The sequence below is a fragment of the Abrus precatorius genome, unplaced genomic scaffold (genome assembly GCF_003935025.1).
Source record: "Abrus precatorius isolate BTA unplaced genomic scaffold, Abrus_2018 Scaffold2, whole genome shotgun sequence".
Taxonomy (NCBI): domain Eukaryota; kingdom Viridiplantae; phylum Streptophyta; class Magnoliopsida; order Fabales; family Fabaceae; genus Abrus; species Abrus precatorius.
The window spans coordinates 18,141,380-18,156,018 of record NW_020874362.1 but is presented as its reverse complement, the minus strand read 5'-3'; the positions used below and the strand labels follow the sequence as shown (position 1 = coordinate 18,156,018).

Here is a 14,639-nt window from a genome sequence, read left to right as displayed (position 1 = left end):
TCAAAAAGACAGTCGTTGATGAGGCTTCAAACTGGAATTTAGGTGGAACAGAAGCTTCAAGGAGTAAGGACCATGAGACATCAAGCAAATGATGATTTTTCCGTTCCGCAATGTCATTTTGTTGAGGTGTATAGGGGCATGAGCATTGAGAAATGATGCCATGTTGCAAGTACTCCTGAAATTCATGAGAAAGATACTTCCCACCAAAATCAGTTTGTAAAGTTTTAATTTTGGCATGAAATTGGGTTTCAACATAAGCTGAAAATTTTTTAAATAGGATAAACGCCTCTAATTTGGAGCGAAGAAAGTAAATCCAAGTAGAACAACTATAATCATCAATAAATGTCACAATATTTATATTGAGCATGAGATAAATCGAGACAAACTCCAAACATCACTATGAATAATATCAAAGCATTTGTCAATGGCAAGAGAAGGAAAAGGAAGAGTTTTACTTTTGGCAAGTTTTCACATAGAACAAGACATGTAGAAATATTTTTATTGCCTAACAAACCATTTTTTATTAAATGTGACAAAATGACAGAATTTGGGTGCCCTAACTTTTTATGCCATGTCTTAAATGTGGTTGGGACATTACTACAAGCAAATGACAAGAAACTGAAGAGTAAACTGGAGTGGAAACAATCGACCCACTTTAGGGCCCTTTGCAATCACGTTTCCCGACACCTGACCCTGTGCAGAACAACCGCCCAAGAAAAATTAACATTACAGTTATTATCGACCAATTGACCAATTGAAATCAAATTGGAAGCCAATCTGGAGACAAATACATCTCGAAAGATAGAATTAAGATCAATAATAGCAGATATGGAAAGGGTGTTACCAAAATCAACAAACCAAGAGGAAGGAGCAGTAGTAGACTTGCCCATAATGCTCAAGGCACAGAGAGCTGATAGTACCATTTGTTGCATTGCGTCCGAAGACAGAACATTATTCTTAGAAATTGCAGTAGTAGTAGAATGGCTTGCTGAACCGGTAGTGGCATTCAAAGCTTGGAATGAACATTGGTCTGGTCTCATAGGACACTCAATGATGATGTGACCAGTCTTGCAGTAGTTGCAAAATTAATTGCAACAGTTGTGAGCAATATGACCAAATTGTTTGCATGAGAAGCATTGGACCTGCCACATATCACAACCCTCGCCTTTACTTTGAGCAGAATAGGCAACTATAACAGAGTTAGAATCAGCCATGTCACAGGAATTAACCCTTGGGTGAATAGATGCTGCTCTTCTCGAAGTAGTTCACCAACACAAACATCCAAAGAAGGAGGCGGATCTCAGTTCAGTAGACCAGCCCGGGCAATTTCAAATACTGGTTAAATTTCATGAGAAATTGGTTACAGATGAATCTCATGGCCAAGCCAGTACCAAACCAAAAATCCGGACTGGACTGAGTGTCGCAACATCAGTACTTGTTTAGACTGAATTCAGTCATTCTTTTATATTTATGTATTTATGGTATAGCATAGCTAGTGAGTGAACAATGAGGCTATGCTTTCTAAAAGGCACTCGTAAGAGTCGAAGTTAGCTGGTCTCATAAACTGCTTAAATAGCAGCCAATGACTCCTTATGGACATTAGCATGCAAGATGGATGAATATTCAGCCCAATGATTAAGAAAACCAGAGTAATAATCCTTAATAGAAAGATTACCCAGTTTATAGCTTGCAATATCAAGCTCTTGCTGAAAGCATTTTGTGGCATTGTCCTAATTGTAAATTTTCTTTAATTAATCCCACACGTCTTTGGCAGTCGTGAAGCAAACACAAATTTTCCATACCATGAATTTAAGATTGAGAAACAAAGAATTGCAAGAGGAAGAATGTCTCAAACCAACAATCGGAACACTGAGACCAGAAATTGCGAACCCACAAACAGAGGCAAGCAAAGTCATGAACCAAGAGCAAGCAGTCACTAACAAGAACTAGAAACTGGGAAACAAACTAGAAACGAGTGAGCTACATCACAGAACCAGAAACAGGGGCCAGCAAAATTGCACGCACGAATCAGAAACAAGAGAGACTAACAAGAATGTCGCTGAAGCAATCACAATTTGGGGCAAGTGACTCATGATACCATGTCAAATAATTTTGGCTTCCGTGCCTTTTTCATTCTATTTTCCCAAATAAATAATACAAAGTCATTTACAACAATTAACTGCAGAATATTCTATTTCCTAACTGTATATAAATAAATTGATGTCCAGATACAATGTATAATAGGAAATAATAATTACAGAATATTCTTACATTAACAGATATTCCAAAAAGGATTGAATACCTTTCTTTGTAGTGCAGAATTCAGATCGCATGTGCCTTAGCATGGGTATGAGAATGACAAAACTCATGCATCTCATCCTATAGTTGCCATGAATGTGGGCAACCCAACAACCATAGTTGTTAATAGCACACTATAGCGGCACTATCGTGCCAATGTGGCAGCAATGGCAGCCGCACGTTGCAGGGTGTTTGTCATGTCACAGCAATTTGCGGGGTTCGGGCCAGACAAGGGAGAAGTTTGAGTGTGCAATTGCGCAAAATTGGGAAAGCAAGAAACCTGATAGAACTTTCTCTTGTTATTAGAATTAAGCAAATTACAAGGATGATCCCTAAGTACAAGTAGCAAAAAGAAAACAATAGCAAGCAATCAACACAAATGATGATCCTATCCTGTGACAGCAGCCACCCTGATTACCCCCAAAAATCCCCCCTCCCCCTCATCTCCTCCTTTCAGCCCCTCTAATATCCATTCCCGTATCTCTCTCCTCTCTCTTTTCTTAACACGTATGCAGTTTGTTAAGACCCTGCTTAACTGTTTTCATTCCAGCATTCCCTATTTTGCCCTTCCTCCGCTGATATGTCTTCAGTGGAGGCCCTTTTTGTCCAGGCCCATCAAAACCCTATTCTGATTTTTGCTAAAACGCAGCATTTTAATTATTTTTAAGGGTAAAAAAGGTCATTTACCCATTATAAAACACATATCAATTTCATCCCACAATCTGCCTCTTTACACAAAAAGTCGGGGCTTCAACATAGCGGTTTCTCCCCTCTTCACTGGCTCACCCATTCTATTTCACCGGAGAAATCAACTTTCCCGTCATCTCATCTATTCCTGTTAACTGGAAAAGCCATCTTTTCCGGCGTCTCCTCTGTTCCTCTTATATATGTATATTATAAATTTTTAAATATCAATCATCCCGCTATACACTATTCCGCTATAGTGTTTTAGGGGTTAGCTGCTATTTGCCGCTATCTGAGATTAACAACTATGCCAACCACTCAAGTGAGAATGTGATAGGAACTAGGTATTTTATTAAGAAGAACAAGGGATGAATCCCAATTACAAAACTCACATTGCAGAACTTCAAGGGCCGGCACCTCCCAATGCCATAGAGGCCCCAATTTCCTTTAACCAATCCCCCTCCCTCTTTAATCTCCACACTTATTATAGGCAACATGCCTTGTTCAACTAACTCACCTAACTAACCAACTAATGGAGATTAACTAAGTAATTTGTTTATTTAGACAAGCTATCAATGGAGTGACCTATCAGAATGGCTTCAGGCAAAGACGAAAGAAGGCACAAGAAAAGCAACTAATCCTGTCGCTCCCATGGTTGGAAGTGTAGAAATCTTTTTTGTTCCATTATCAATGTTAGCACTTTCCTTGTATATAGAAATCTGACTAATTTGATTTGTAATTAAGTTAATTAGGAGCAGCTGTAATTACTCACGCAATCACCATATCAAGGGGATTCAATTTGTAGAGAATTATACTGCAAATGCCATGGCCACTGAAAATAATTATTCATTCAATTTTTACCCTAATCAATCAGTGTTTCTGTTTCAAGTGAAAGGTCTCCCTTAAGTTTCCTGATGTTTTGAATCTTCATCATTGAGAAATCATAGCAGAATCTCAAATTATTGATGAAGATGAACTTTAATCACCACCTCAACTTGCTGCTTCTAGAGAAGGAAATTCTTCTCATCAAGACCCATAAAGATAGTGTGCCAGAAAGTAATAAGAGCATTGGAACACGCCAATGGTGGAGAACCAATATCAGCAGAAATGAATGGATTGCTCAGATCGTCAAGCTCGTGATACCATGTTAATTAACAGAGGATAGAGAGAGAGATTAATTTTTCTGAATATTATTGAATCTGATACAGAAAGAGACTTATGCATATAGTGTTCACTAATCCTAATCACTACAATTGTCATAACACCAAGTTAATTACTACAGCAAGTTACAGCTTTACTAACATACACTAACACCTTTGTTCTTAATAATTTCATGTTATTTCTGACATCAGAGGATAAAACAGCTCAGACCCAAGAAAAAAAAAGTCAAGAAAAATTATAAAAAATTGAATGAAGAAATGGAAATATTATGTTACCAAGTAAGCACATAATTTGAGAAAGCATACAAAAATTTAGGCCCAAATATATCAAGTATTTTTTGGGCCAGCTTTTCAGGAAACATATGGTGTAACGAAGCTAACCTGCATCTTTTAACAACCATCTCCCGTAGCTCTTCTAAAAGCACATCAACTTCATACAGCTGAAAAAATACAGCACACATCTTAAGCACAATTACATATGACTCTTATTTTCTCATATCAAATGCATATTGAAGATGCTTGAAGAAAAGGTCTATAAATTGTTTGATTAGATTCTCATGGGCCCATATTATGTCATTTAATAAAGATGTAAACCTCTTATGAATACCTCATTACTTAAGTCTCTAGCCATTTTAGCATGAGCTGCTTCTCGAGCAACTTGGATGGCTAATTGTGCTTCAGCTTCCTCCTCTTCTCGTCTAGTTTCCTACAAATGATAAGAGGTATCAAGAAAATTTCATGAGAAAGAATCTTCTCTGTAATGAAATAGGATCACAAAATATCTGAGTTAGTAATCTTCTATCCTACTCAGCAATTGGTCTAGAAACAATTCATTGGAATTAAGTTACCTCTTCGGTAACTTTAGGCAGAAGTTGCAACCATTTTTCCTCAAACTTGGCCAATAAAGTTTTTGCCATCACATGAACATCACTTCTTTCGTCATTATATTTCATAGCATTCTTGAAAACCAACCTCACATCAGCACATATTTCCCGAACATGCTTATACCCAGTACCATCCTTTGCTTCCATTTGATTCTTAATGGTACTGAAATCCATGGGTTTGTCAATGACCTAGCAAATACCATATACTACAGATCAATCAAAAGCATGAAACAAGAATTTTATGGAAAGTCAGTTTTCTGAAACGCACTGCTGAATGAAAGATTCAATCAGCTAATTAAGTTTCTATTATTAATTCACAACCACAAAATTACGTTGTGTATTTCAAAATAACTTCCATTTCTTTGCATAGAATTTATTTAAGAGAAAAAGGAAGAATTACATTACACAACAAAATAGAAGAAAACCTCAAAGGAAAAAAGAATGTAAAGAAACTCTAAATCTATGAATATCAGTAGTAAAATACACCATTGACCTTACTAATGCAAATGTAAGATAGTGAAACTTGTATGCATATATGAATCATACCTCATAATAATCATGTAAACCAAGACCCTCTACATCCACAGGGTGCATAAAAGGCCAAGCCCACTTGTGTTGTGTGATCTAGCAGAAAAACACCAATTCATTCATAAAGAACTATTCGTAATTTGGAAATAGAAAAAGTCATGCCGCAACCTAACCTAATCACGTCTGCCCCTCAAAACACCTCCACCCAATGGCATTGTCTAAAGTCTAAACTGCTCAATTTACAACCATTGCATAAAAAAAATACCACAAAAACAGCAAGGAAAATGCAAGTAATCAAACTAGATGACATCACCAGATGAATATAATAATAATTTGTGTAGACTGTTCTGGGAATAGAATCTTCATAAATAAAAGCCTCTCAAAGATGAAAGCTGGTTTTAACAACTGATCCAAAATAGAGACACAATAAAGTGTATTTCTCCATTTTATTGGTAAAAATCTAGAAACAAATCAGCAACCCATTCAAGGCAAAATGCCCAATTCACCTTTGAAAAACATAAGTTGATATTGGGGGCAAAAAAACCTTAAAATTTTATTTTATTTTGAAATACATACATATATATATATATATATATATATATATATATATATATAATAGAAGATGAAGATAAAATTCAAGGCATTATTAGACATGGGGTGGAAGAGGAAGAATTTTTTATTTTGAAAGATGAAGAGGATGAACTAAGTGACAAAGATCTTGAAGATTACGAATGCTCATACATTATCCATTTGAACTTTTGCTATAGTGACTTGCTGTTATTTTTTATTTATCTTTTTGAAAGACTATATGTTGAATTTGAGCAATCACTTTTTTTTGGTAATGTGACTGTGAGCAATCACTTTTCTTTGGTAATGTGACTCTTATGATTTGAATCCTAGTTTGCTGACAAATGTATGTCACATTATTAGCTATATACTATTTAACTTCAAAATATTAATATATAGATGTTTTGATGTTTCTTTATGTTACAGTGCACTTATATTTATGTTATTTACAATTCAAGATACGATTCAATTCACGAATCAAAAAATAGGACTTAAGATTCACAATTTGAATCCCAATTTAACTACCTTGAATGTTAGGGACTTAAATGCATGACAAACTGCTACGTCAGGGACTAACAGAGAAATTTTAAAAAGTAAGGGACTAACATACACAACCGCTACAATCTGAGGGACTAATTTTGCATGACCTACACATCAAAGTAAATTGTTGTCTACAATAAAAGCCCATTGAAAGAACACTATAGGTAAACAAAACACAAAGAACACCATACTTTTATTTAAGAGAGGAAAAAGATCAATAGTTTAAACATAAAAAAAACATGTAAAAATTATAATTTTATGTTGTAACTCACTTAGTATAGTAATCATGAATTGATTCAGTTGATGCGATAGAAATTCAAAATTATATGATCATAAGTGGAAATAACAAGGTACAAAATGACAGCAAAAATATCGTGAAGAAATGAAAACAATAACTAAACAAATAGACAATTAACATCTCTTAAGGCATGTGCACAAAGATAACATGTTCAAAAACCACAGAACACCGACACAAACATCTACAGTATATATAAAACAGTTGCCTGGCGTAATATTGTGCCAAACTGGCGCATGAGATCTTGCATTCTTTTTGTAGAAACCACTTCTCTACGTGAGGCATCCTGCTGTTGCTTTTTAATACTTGGAACATGCTTCTCCTTCTCTTTATCCTTTGCAGCTGAATTAACTTTAGGCATATTTGTTTGCTTTTTATTTACACTCAAGTAAAAATCCTCTATATCATTTACTTTCTGCTCAAGCTGTAGGAAAAAAACAAAAACATAACACAGAAAACTTCTTGAAGTGTAAAATTAGAAAAGAGCAATCAAACACATAAAAGGCAGCATGATTGACATGCAAATTAAAACCATCCTAAGAGCCTACCAATAGCTAAGAGCACAAGAGCAACTTATTACTCTTCAAATATTAAAATCTATGTTAAACATTTTGTTATAGGGCATACCAGAAATCTATATTTTATCATTTCAGACATAACTTTAAGCAAGCATTATTTGGATAAAAGAGACTTAAATAGCAGAAAGGACTGTGACCAATATAAAGCCTGCCTGCATGTTAGTTTTGAGCAATTTACTGCAACCAATATCAATTAATTGTATTATAGAAAAGAGAAGACGTGTTTTGAATATTTTTGTGTGTTTTGCATTTGACCCAAAAGCCTAAATTTATACAAGTGTACAAGGATCTATAAATGGAATCCTGATATTATATTCCTACTTACCATATTTACAGATACACAATCCCGATACTATGCTCATAATTACCGTATATACATATCAACAGTCCCCCTCAAATTAAAGCTACATGTCATATGTACTAAACTTGTTACAAATATATTCTACTTGAAGTATCCACTCAACGACTTAGTGAACAAATCGGTCAACTGGTCATTGGAGCGTACAAAACTTGTTTAATTTCTCATGAGAGAAACCTTTCTCTAACAAAATGACAATTAATCTCTGTACATAATTCATCCATGAAAAAATGGATTACATGCTATATGTAATGCAGCCTGATCATCACAAATCAACTTCATCTTATCAATCTCTCATATTTTAAGTTATAGGAGTAATTGTTTCAACTAAATATTCACATGTAGTCACGCCCATAGCACGATATTCAGCATCTGCACTGAATCTGGTAATAGTGTATTGTTTCTTGCTCCTCCTTGAGATTAAGTTTCCTCCAATAAAAATACAATATCCAAACATAGATCTTCTATCTGATGGTGACCTAGCCCAATCAGCATCAAAGTAGCCAACAATTGTATTGTTTCCCTTGTATCTTCTATCTGATGTATCTGAGAATGCGAATAACTGTTTTCCAATGACTATCACAAGGAGTATTTAAAGGTGATGTGAAGTCTAGTGATTATGAGGTAGCTAAGTTTACCAACTAGGCGTCAGTATCTTTCTGTGTCTTTCAAAGCCTCCCCCTAACCTGGAAGAAGCTTGAGATTGGGCTCTAGTGAGTCATTTCATATTGCAGTAAGACAGTGCTAAAACATCCAAACTAAGCACGTGGGGATTACTTTAGGCCATAAAGGGAGAATGATAGGTGACACACCAAAGGTGACGCTTCATGTGTGGTGAGAAACCTGGAGGCTGATCCACATAGACTAGAGTACTTCTCCGTGAAAAAAGCATTCTTAATGTCTAATTGATGAAGAGGCCATTGATGAATGGCAGCAAGAGCTAAAAAGAGACGAGCAGAAGCAATATTGGCTATAGGAAAGAAAGTATCACCATAGCCAAGACCAAATATCGAAGTGTAGCTATTGGCCACTATTAAATTTGGCCTTTAAGCCTAACTCAACCCCAAAAATTAGCTCGTAAGTTGAAGATTGTTTTTGCCTTTATAAGCTCTTGTTTAACCATAACTATAGTGGATGTGGGACTTCAACAACCACTAATCTTGCTTTTAAGCAGCCTACCTTTCCATCAAGTCCAAGCTTGACAACATATATCCACAGAAAACCAACAGTACTCTTACCTAGAGGGTGGAACTAAATCCCAAGTGCCATTGGAGTGTAAGGTAGCCATTTCATCCACCATTGCTTATCACCATCTTGGATTAGACAGAGCCTCATCTGTATTTTGATGTATAGACAGAATCTAATGAAGAACCAAAAGTAGAGTAAGAGATATGTGATTATAATTCAATTGACAAACATAAATAGGATTAGGATTACGAGGGGACTTGACACCTTTGTGCAAAGCAATGGGAAGTTCTTGTTCAAGAGACGAAAACAAAGAGGCAATAGGAGTAGCAAATGAAGTTAGAGGATTAAACTCCAATTGTTGTTATTGCGAAAAAGAGAATGAGAAACATAGGATGAATACATGTATTCATTACACAGCCGAACATGTATTTAGAGTAAGAATTATTGACATAGAACATACAATTACGGAATTACTGTAATTACAAAAATACTAATTTTCTTATTTACAGTAGGTTTAAATATGTAATTGGTTCCTATAAATATAACACATTTTATGATAAGTTCTTATAAAAAAATTTTGTTAAGTTTTAATCCTTAAAAAGTTAAGAAGTTAAGATTTAGTCTCTGCCGTCAACTCTTTTCTATTAAATGTTGAGCTAGTTGACAGAGTCAGCTAACCACTCACTCTTGGCATGCTACATCATTAAATTTTATAATATTTTATTATATAAAAATATTTGCAAATAAGTACATAAACATATTATTAATATTTGCAGAAAAGTTCCTTCCCCCTTCCCTTTCTCCGCTACCCCACCCCCACCCCCTTCCCCCTGCTTCGTTACTTGGTATAAAGCATATATTTTCAACTTATAATTAGTATAAACATAAATATACATGTACAGGATGTTTACATTGGTGGTTTCAGTCACAAAAATATTAAAAATATGTTCAGAGACATATTTGTAAATATTAATTTTAAATAATAAAATATTGTAAAATTAAATGACGTTGCATGTCACGTGGGAGTGTTGAGTTGGCAACTGGGACTAAATCCTAACTTGTTAACTTTTTAAGGAGTATATCGTAACAAAAAAAATTTTAAAAACTTATCGCAAAATGTGCTATATTTACAAGGACCAATCACATATTTAAGTCTTTACAGTATTATTATAATTACATAATTCCAATGCTCTCTCTCAAGCAGGGGCATATAAATCATATGCACCAAGTTGGTTGGATATATAACTAATTTGAAGACCAGTTAAAGACTTGATAGACATTTGCCAATTGATCATGAGAATTTCCAAAACTAGCAATGATGTCTCTAGATAAAATCTTCACTCTAGTGAAGTAAGAGTCTATCTCTCTCGACATGTTGTTTAGTCCTCTCATGAAAAATTGGATTTGAGACAATATGTAAAGCTTTCTGATCATCACAAATAAGTGTCAGTTGTCTAACTTCTCCAAATCTTAATTCTTTAAGTAGTTGTTTAAGCCATATAAGTTCACAAGTGACTAAAGTCATGGCTCGATATTCTCCTTCTACACTAGACCTTGTAACTACACCTTACTTCTTGCTTTTCCAAGAAACTAGATTTCTATCAATAAGGATGCAATAGCCATATGTAAACCTCCTATCACTAGGTGATCCTGCCCAATTTGCATCTGAATATCTCATAACCTAAGTGTGTCCTTTGTCTTCATGTAAGACCTATTCCTAGAATTCCTTTAACATATTTCAGAATACAGATTACTGCATCCCAACATCCATCACAAGAAGAGTTAAGGAACTAACTCACCACACTAACTGCAAAAGAGAATTTTGGGTGAGTAACTATCGGATAAAATTTTCCAACAAGTCTTCTATACCTTTCTTGATCTGAAAGTGGCTCCCTCTGCTTAGTAGAAGTTTGGTATTAGGATCCATAGGAGTATCAAGAGGTGTGGTCCCCATCAAAAAGTATCAAAGTTTGCCCAGATCTTCTGTTTGAAAGTACAAACAAGGTGTTGCTTTACCAGTTCAAAGCCATGGTGCTCACTTCCTATAACGACAATATCATCTACATACACAATTAAGTAAATACAACCTGAGGTTGAATGACGATAAAAAATGGAGTGATCTACTACACTTTGAGTTATGCCAAACTATTGAACTCCCAATGCTAAATCTACCAAACCATGCCCTTGAAGATTGTTTGAGAGCATAAAAGGATTTCTGAAGACGACAAACAAGTCCTCAAGACTCCCTCTGAAAACAAATCCAAGAGGTTACTCCATATAGACTTCTTCAAGATCACCATGAAGGAAGGCATTCTTGATATCAAGCTAAAAAAGGAGCCAATGACAAATAACAGCCATAAATATGAGTAGCTAGACAAATGTCATTTTGAGAACAGGGGAGAAAGTGTCACCGTAGTCAAACCAAATATTTGTGAAGGCATTGATCAAAAGATTCCAGCCAGAGTTCGATCAAAATCTTCAAGGACTCAATTTGTTGTTCCATCTCTTTGTTGATTTGGAACAGACAGGTAGGACCACTTGTTATGAATCCCAAAAAAGATTGAGAGAGAAAAGGAAATATCATGATGAAAGGAATAAATTTCTGTTATTGATCTCAAGAATTCAAGGTGCAAAGCCACCTCCAAGAGTATCTCCCCTATTACAACAATGAAAATCTCCACGCACCTCCCTTCATGTCCATTCCTGACTATTTATCTACATGCCCCACTATCTGCCCAAGTAACTTGGCTAACTGCACCCTAACTGTTTTTTTTCTCTTTTCCCCATTCTTACATAGACCCTCCAAGTCCCACTTTCATTGGTTTGGGCCCTAACATTTTACTTGATAGATCTTTACAAAGGAAGCAGCATGCCTTATTGTCTTACCATAGCTACAATGCCTCCTTCTCAAAGGCTTAACTAATGTGTGATAAATGTGCATGTTGGATAAAGCACCCTCAATTAAAATTCAAGCCACACAAATAATATTATTTTCATGAACTGAAGGAGAGGCAAATATTAAAAACAAAACTCAAGTCTAATCTCATTGCAACCCATATACTCCCTCTAGTGGGATAAGGCTTGGCTATTGTTGTTGTATACTCCCACTAGTCCTTTTTATAAAACACATTCTAAAAGCTTTTGATGGTCTCTTTTTTATAAGGCAATTTAGAGTTTCTATGAAGCATTTATTATGTTTTTCCATTCTCCCTTATTAAATAAAGTTGGCAGGAACCCAAATTAAAATAAGAAAATATTGATAGTGGTATTAGGTTCAATGGTATTAAATCAGGGTAAAATTGTCATGTTATAATATTTTTTAAAAGATCAAGACAATCAACCAACTTCAACTTCTTTATTGATTTGTGTAATTTAGTTAAAGGTGCCATATAAAAAGGATTAGAGGGAGTATAAGCCATCAAAATCATGTACACTTGTCACAAACAGGCAACTAGTACAGGATTGGATTCCAATTTAGGAGTAAAAAATGTAAAAAAGCTCAACGGGGAATGATAAAATATAACCTTCAATACAAATCAAATAATCTGTTGAAAAGATTATAATTTTACCAAGCACAAAATTAGTGAATTGCATGATAATTTTCACTAAAAACACTTGCCTTATCAACCTTTGAAATTATCTCACCAACACGTTGCTTGAAACCCTCCATTTCAACTGAACCACCGTTAGAATCTCCAGTTGTAACACTCCTCATCTCTGAAATCAATGTACCAAATGTACCCATCTGACATAACAATAGAAACAATACAAACATATTACATTATATTTTATAGCAAGTAATAGATGGTATTGTAAACGAGCAATATGTATAAGACAATGCCTACTAGCATGCTGAGAGAGCGAGTTGAAACAACGAAAGAACTGGTAAGCACCATTTAAGTTCCACATAACAAATTTCTACCACGGAAACAGCAACGAAACCAAAATTCACAACAGCAGAATCATTTAATTTTACAAATCAAAACATGGGTCGCTGTTTCATTTCGACATGATTCATTGATGCTGGTCCTTCAAGGAAAGCCACATTTATTTTTCCACTTGATAAAATCCAACAACCCCCAATACTTTATATGAACCCCAAAAAAAAAATCCCAAGCAGAAATTGAAGACGTGCTTCCTTACCTCAGTCACTGGTGAGGTTTATAAAATTAAGGAACAACACAGAATTGCAAACAACGACATGGGTTCCGTTCCATCTTTTAACAATTAATAACTGACAAAGGAAAAAAAAAATAACCAGAGTGAAGCTTTTCTTTCTTTCTGTTTACTTTCCTTCTTATTGGTGCAAATTCTACAAACACTGCGAGCTACATGCCCCATGTGTGGGAATCGAGAATGGTAAAGCAGACATACATACATAGATACATACATTACATATATATATATATATATATATATAGAGAGAGAGAGAGAGAGAGAGAGAGAGAGATTAGTACCATTTAAAGACAACAGTGAGTACTAACGATGAAAACAAGACGGAGATGGTTCAGACCGTAAGAAGAGAAATTGGAGTTGCAAGGAGCTGCTTGGTTTAAGTTAGCGTACGAATAGTGGTTCGACTCTAACGCTATGGCAGCAGCAGAACCTACCTATACGACGTCGTTTGCTGGCAGGATTAGCATAAGGGTCCTCATTGTAAATACCAGCAATAATAAGATAGTCGGTGTTAACGAAATTGGCATCATACAAGTAATATTTTCTGAACTTTTAATTGAGGGTATTTTTCATTTTGTCATCTGGTAAGGGCTATTTTATATTACTTAGTTAACATGTTATAATTGAAATAAAAAAGTAAGTTAATTTTAAAATATGAAATAACTTTAAATGACTATTTATTAATTTAATAATAATAGAATTAAGATAATATTTTAAAACTTTAAAAACAATTAATTAAGATAATAATAAAACTAATAATATGTTGCATTTTAAAAAATACTAATAAATAAATAATTAAATTTTTATTTTTTTATGATACATATTCATAATTATTTTAAATAAATTATAACAAATAAATAGCATATAGAAATAATTATAATAAATTTAAAAAATAAATAAATAAATATCAGCATACTAAAATATTAACATTATTACATGAAATTTTTTTAAAAATTCTATAAATTAATTAAAAAAATTTAATGATGACATTAACAAATATTTTATTACTATCTAAAAATTATATTATTTTTTTATGATTATGAGAATAAATTAATAAATTTATTATGATACATAATAAATTAATAATAATTAATATATTTTTTAAATATTTTTAATTTCAGTTATTTATTGATTTATAGAAATAAATAAATTTAAAATGCTAGAGTAAAAAAAATATGTTAATTAAATATATAAATAAAGAAAATATATTTTTTATTATTGTCATGATTTTATTTAGAATAATAATAATAATTTCATTATAAATATGTAAAAAATTTATATAGATATGCAAAATAAAATACATTATTTTTATTGTTATATACATAAATTTATTTTAAAAAATTATCATACATATTGGAACAGTATTATGAAGAAAAAATTTAT

The 14,639-nt window shown here is 33.8% G+C and overlaps 1 protein-coding gene across 9 annotated transcripts in view; it reads right to left on the bottom strand.

Moving 5' to 3' along the window:
• The window catches only part of LOC113857555 (transcription factor GTE6-like), a 29,766-nt gene extending 16,126 nt beyond the window's left edge, over positions 1-13,640 (bottom strand). Inside the window, exons 1-8 of one of the 9 annotated variants that reach the window (XM_027489571.1) lie at positions 13,538-13,633; positions 13,224-13,314; positions 12,700-12,825; positions 7,165-7,380; positions 5,573-5,650; positions 4,991-5,215; positions 4,750-4,848; positions 4,524-4,582 (exon numbers count right to left, since the gene is read on the bottom strand). In XM_027489571.1, coding sequence (XP_027345372.1) covers positions 4,524-4,582; positions 4,750-4,848; positions 4,991-5,215; positions 5,573-5,650; positions 7,165-7,380; positions 12,700-12,825 — 803 coding nt within the window. In that variant the 5' untranslated portion in view covers positions 13,224-13,314; positions 13,538-13,633. Of the gene's footprint in view, positions 1-4,523; positions 4,583-4,749; positions 4,849-4,990; positions 5,216-5,572; positions 5,651-7,164; positions 7,381-12,699; positions 13,183-13,223; positions 13,433-13,537 lie in introns of those variants that run through there. The other 8 variants (XM_027489575.1, XM_027489574.1, XM_027489569.1 and 5 more) reach the window with 8 other exon arrangements.
• Positions 13,641-14,639: the final 999 nt, after the last annotated feature.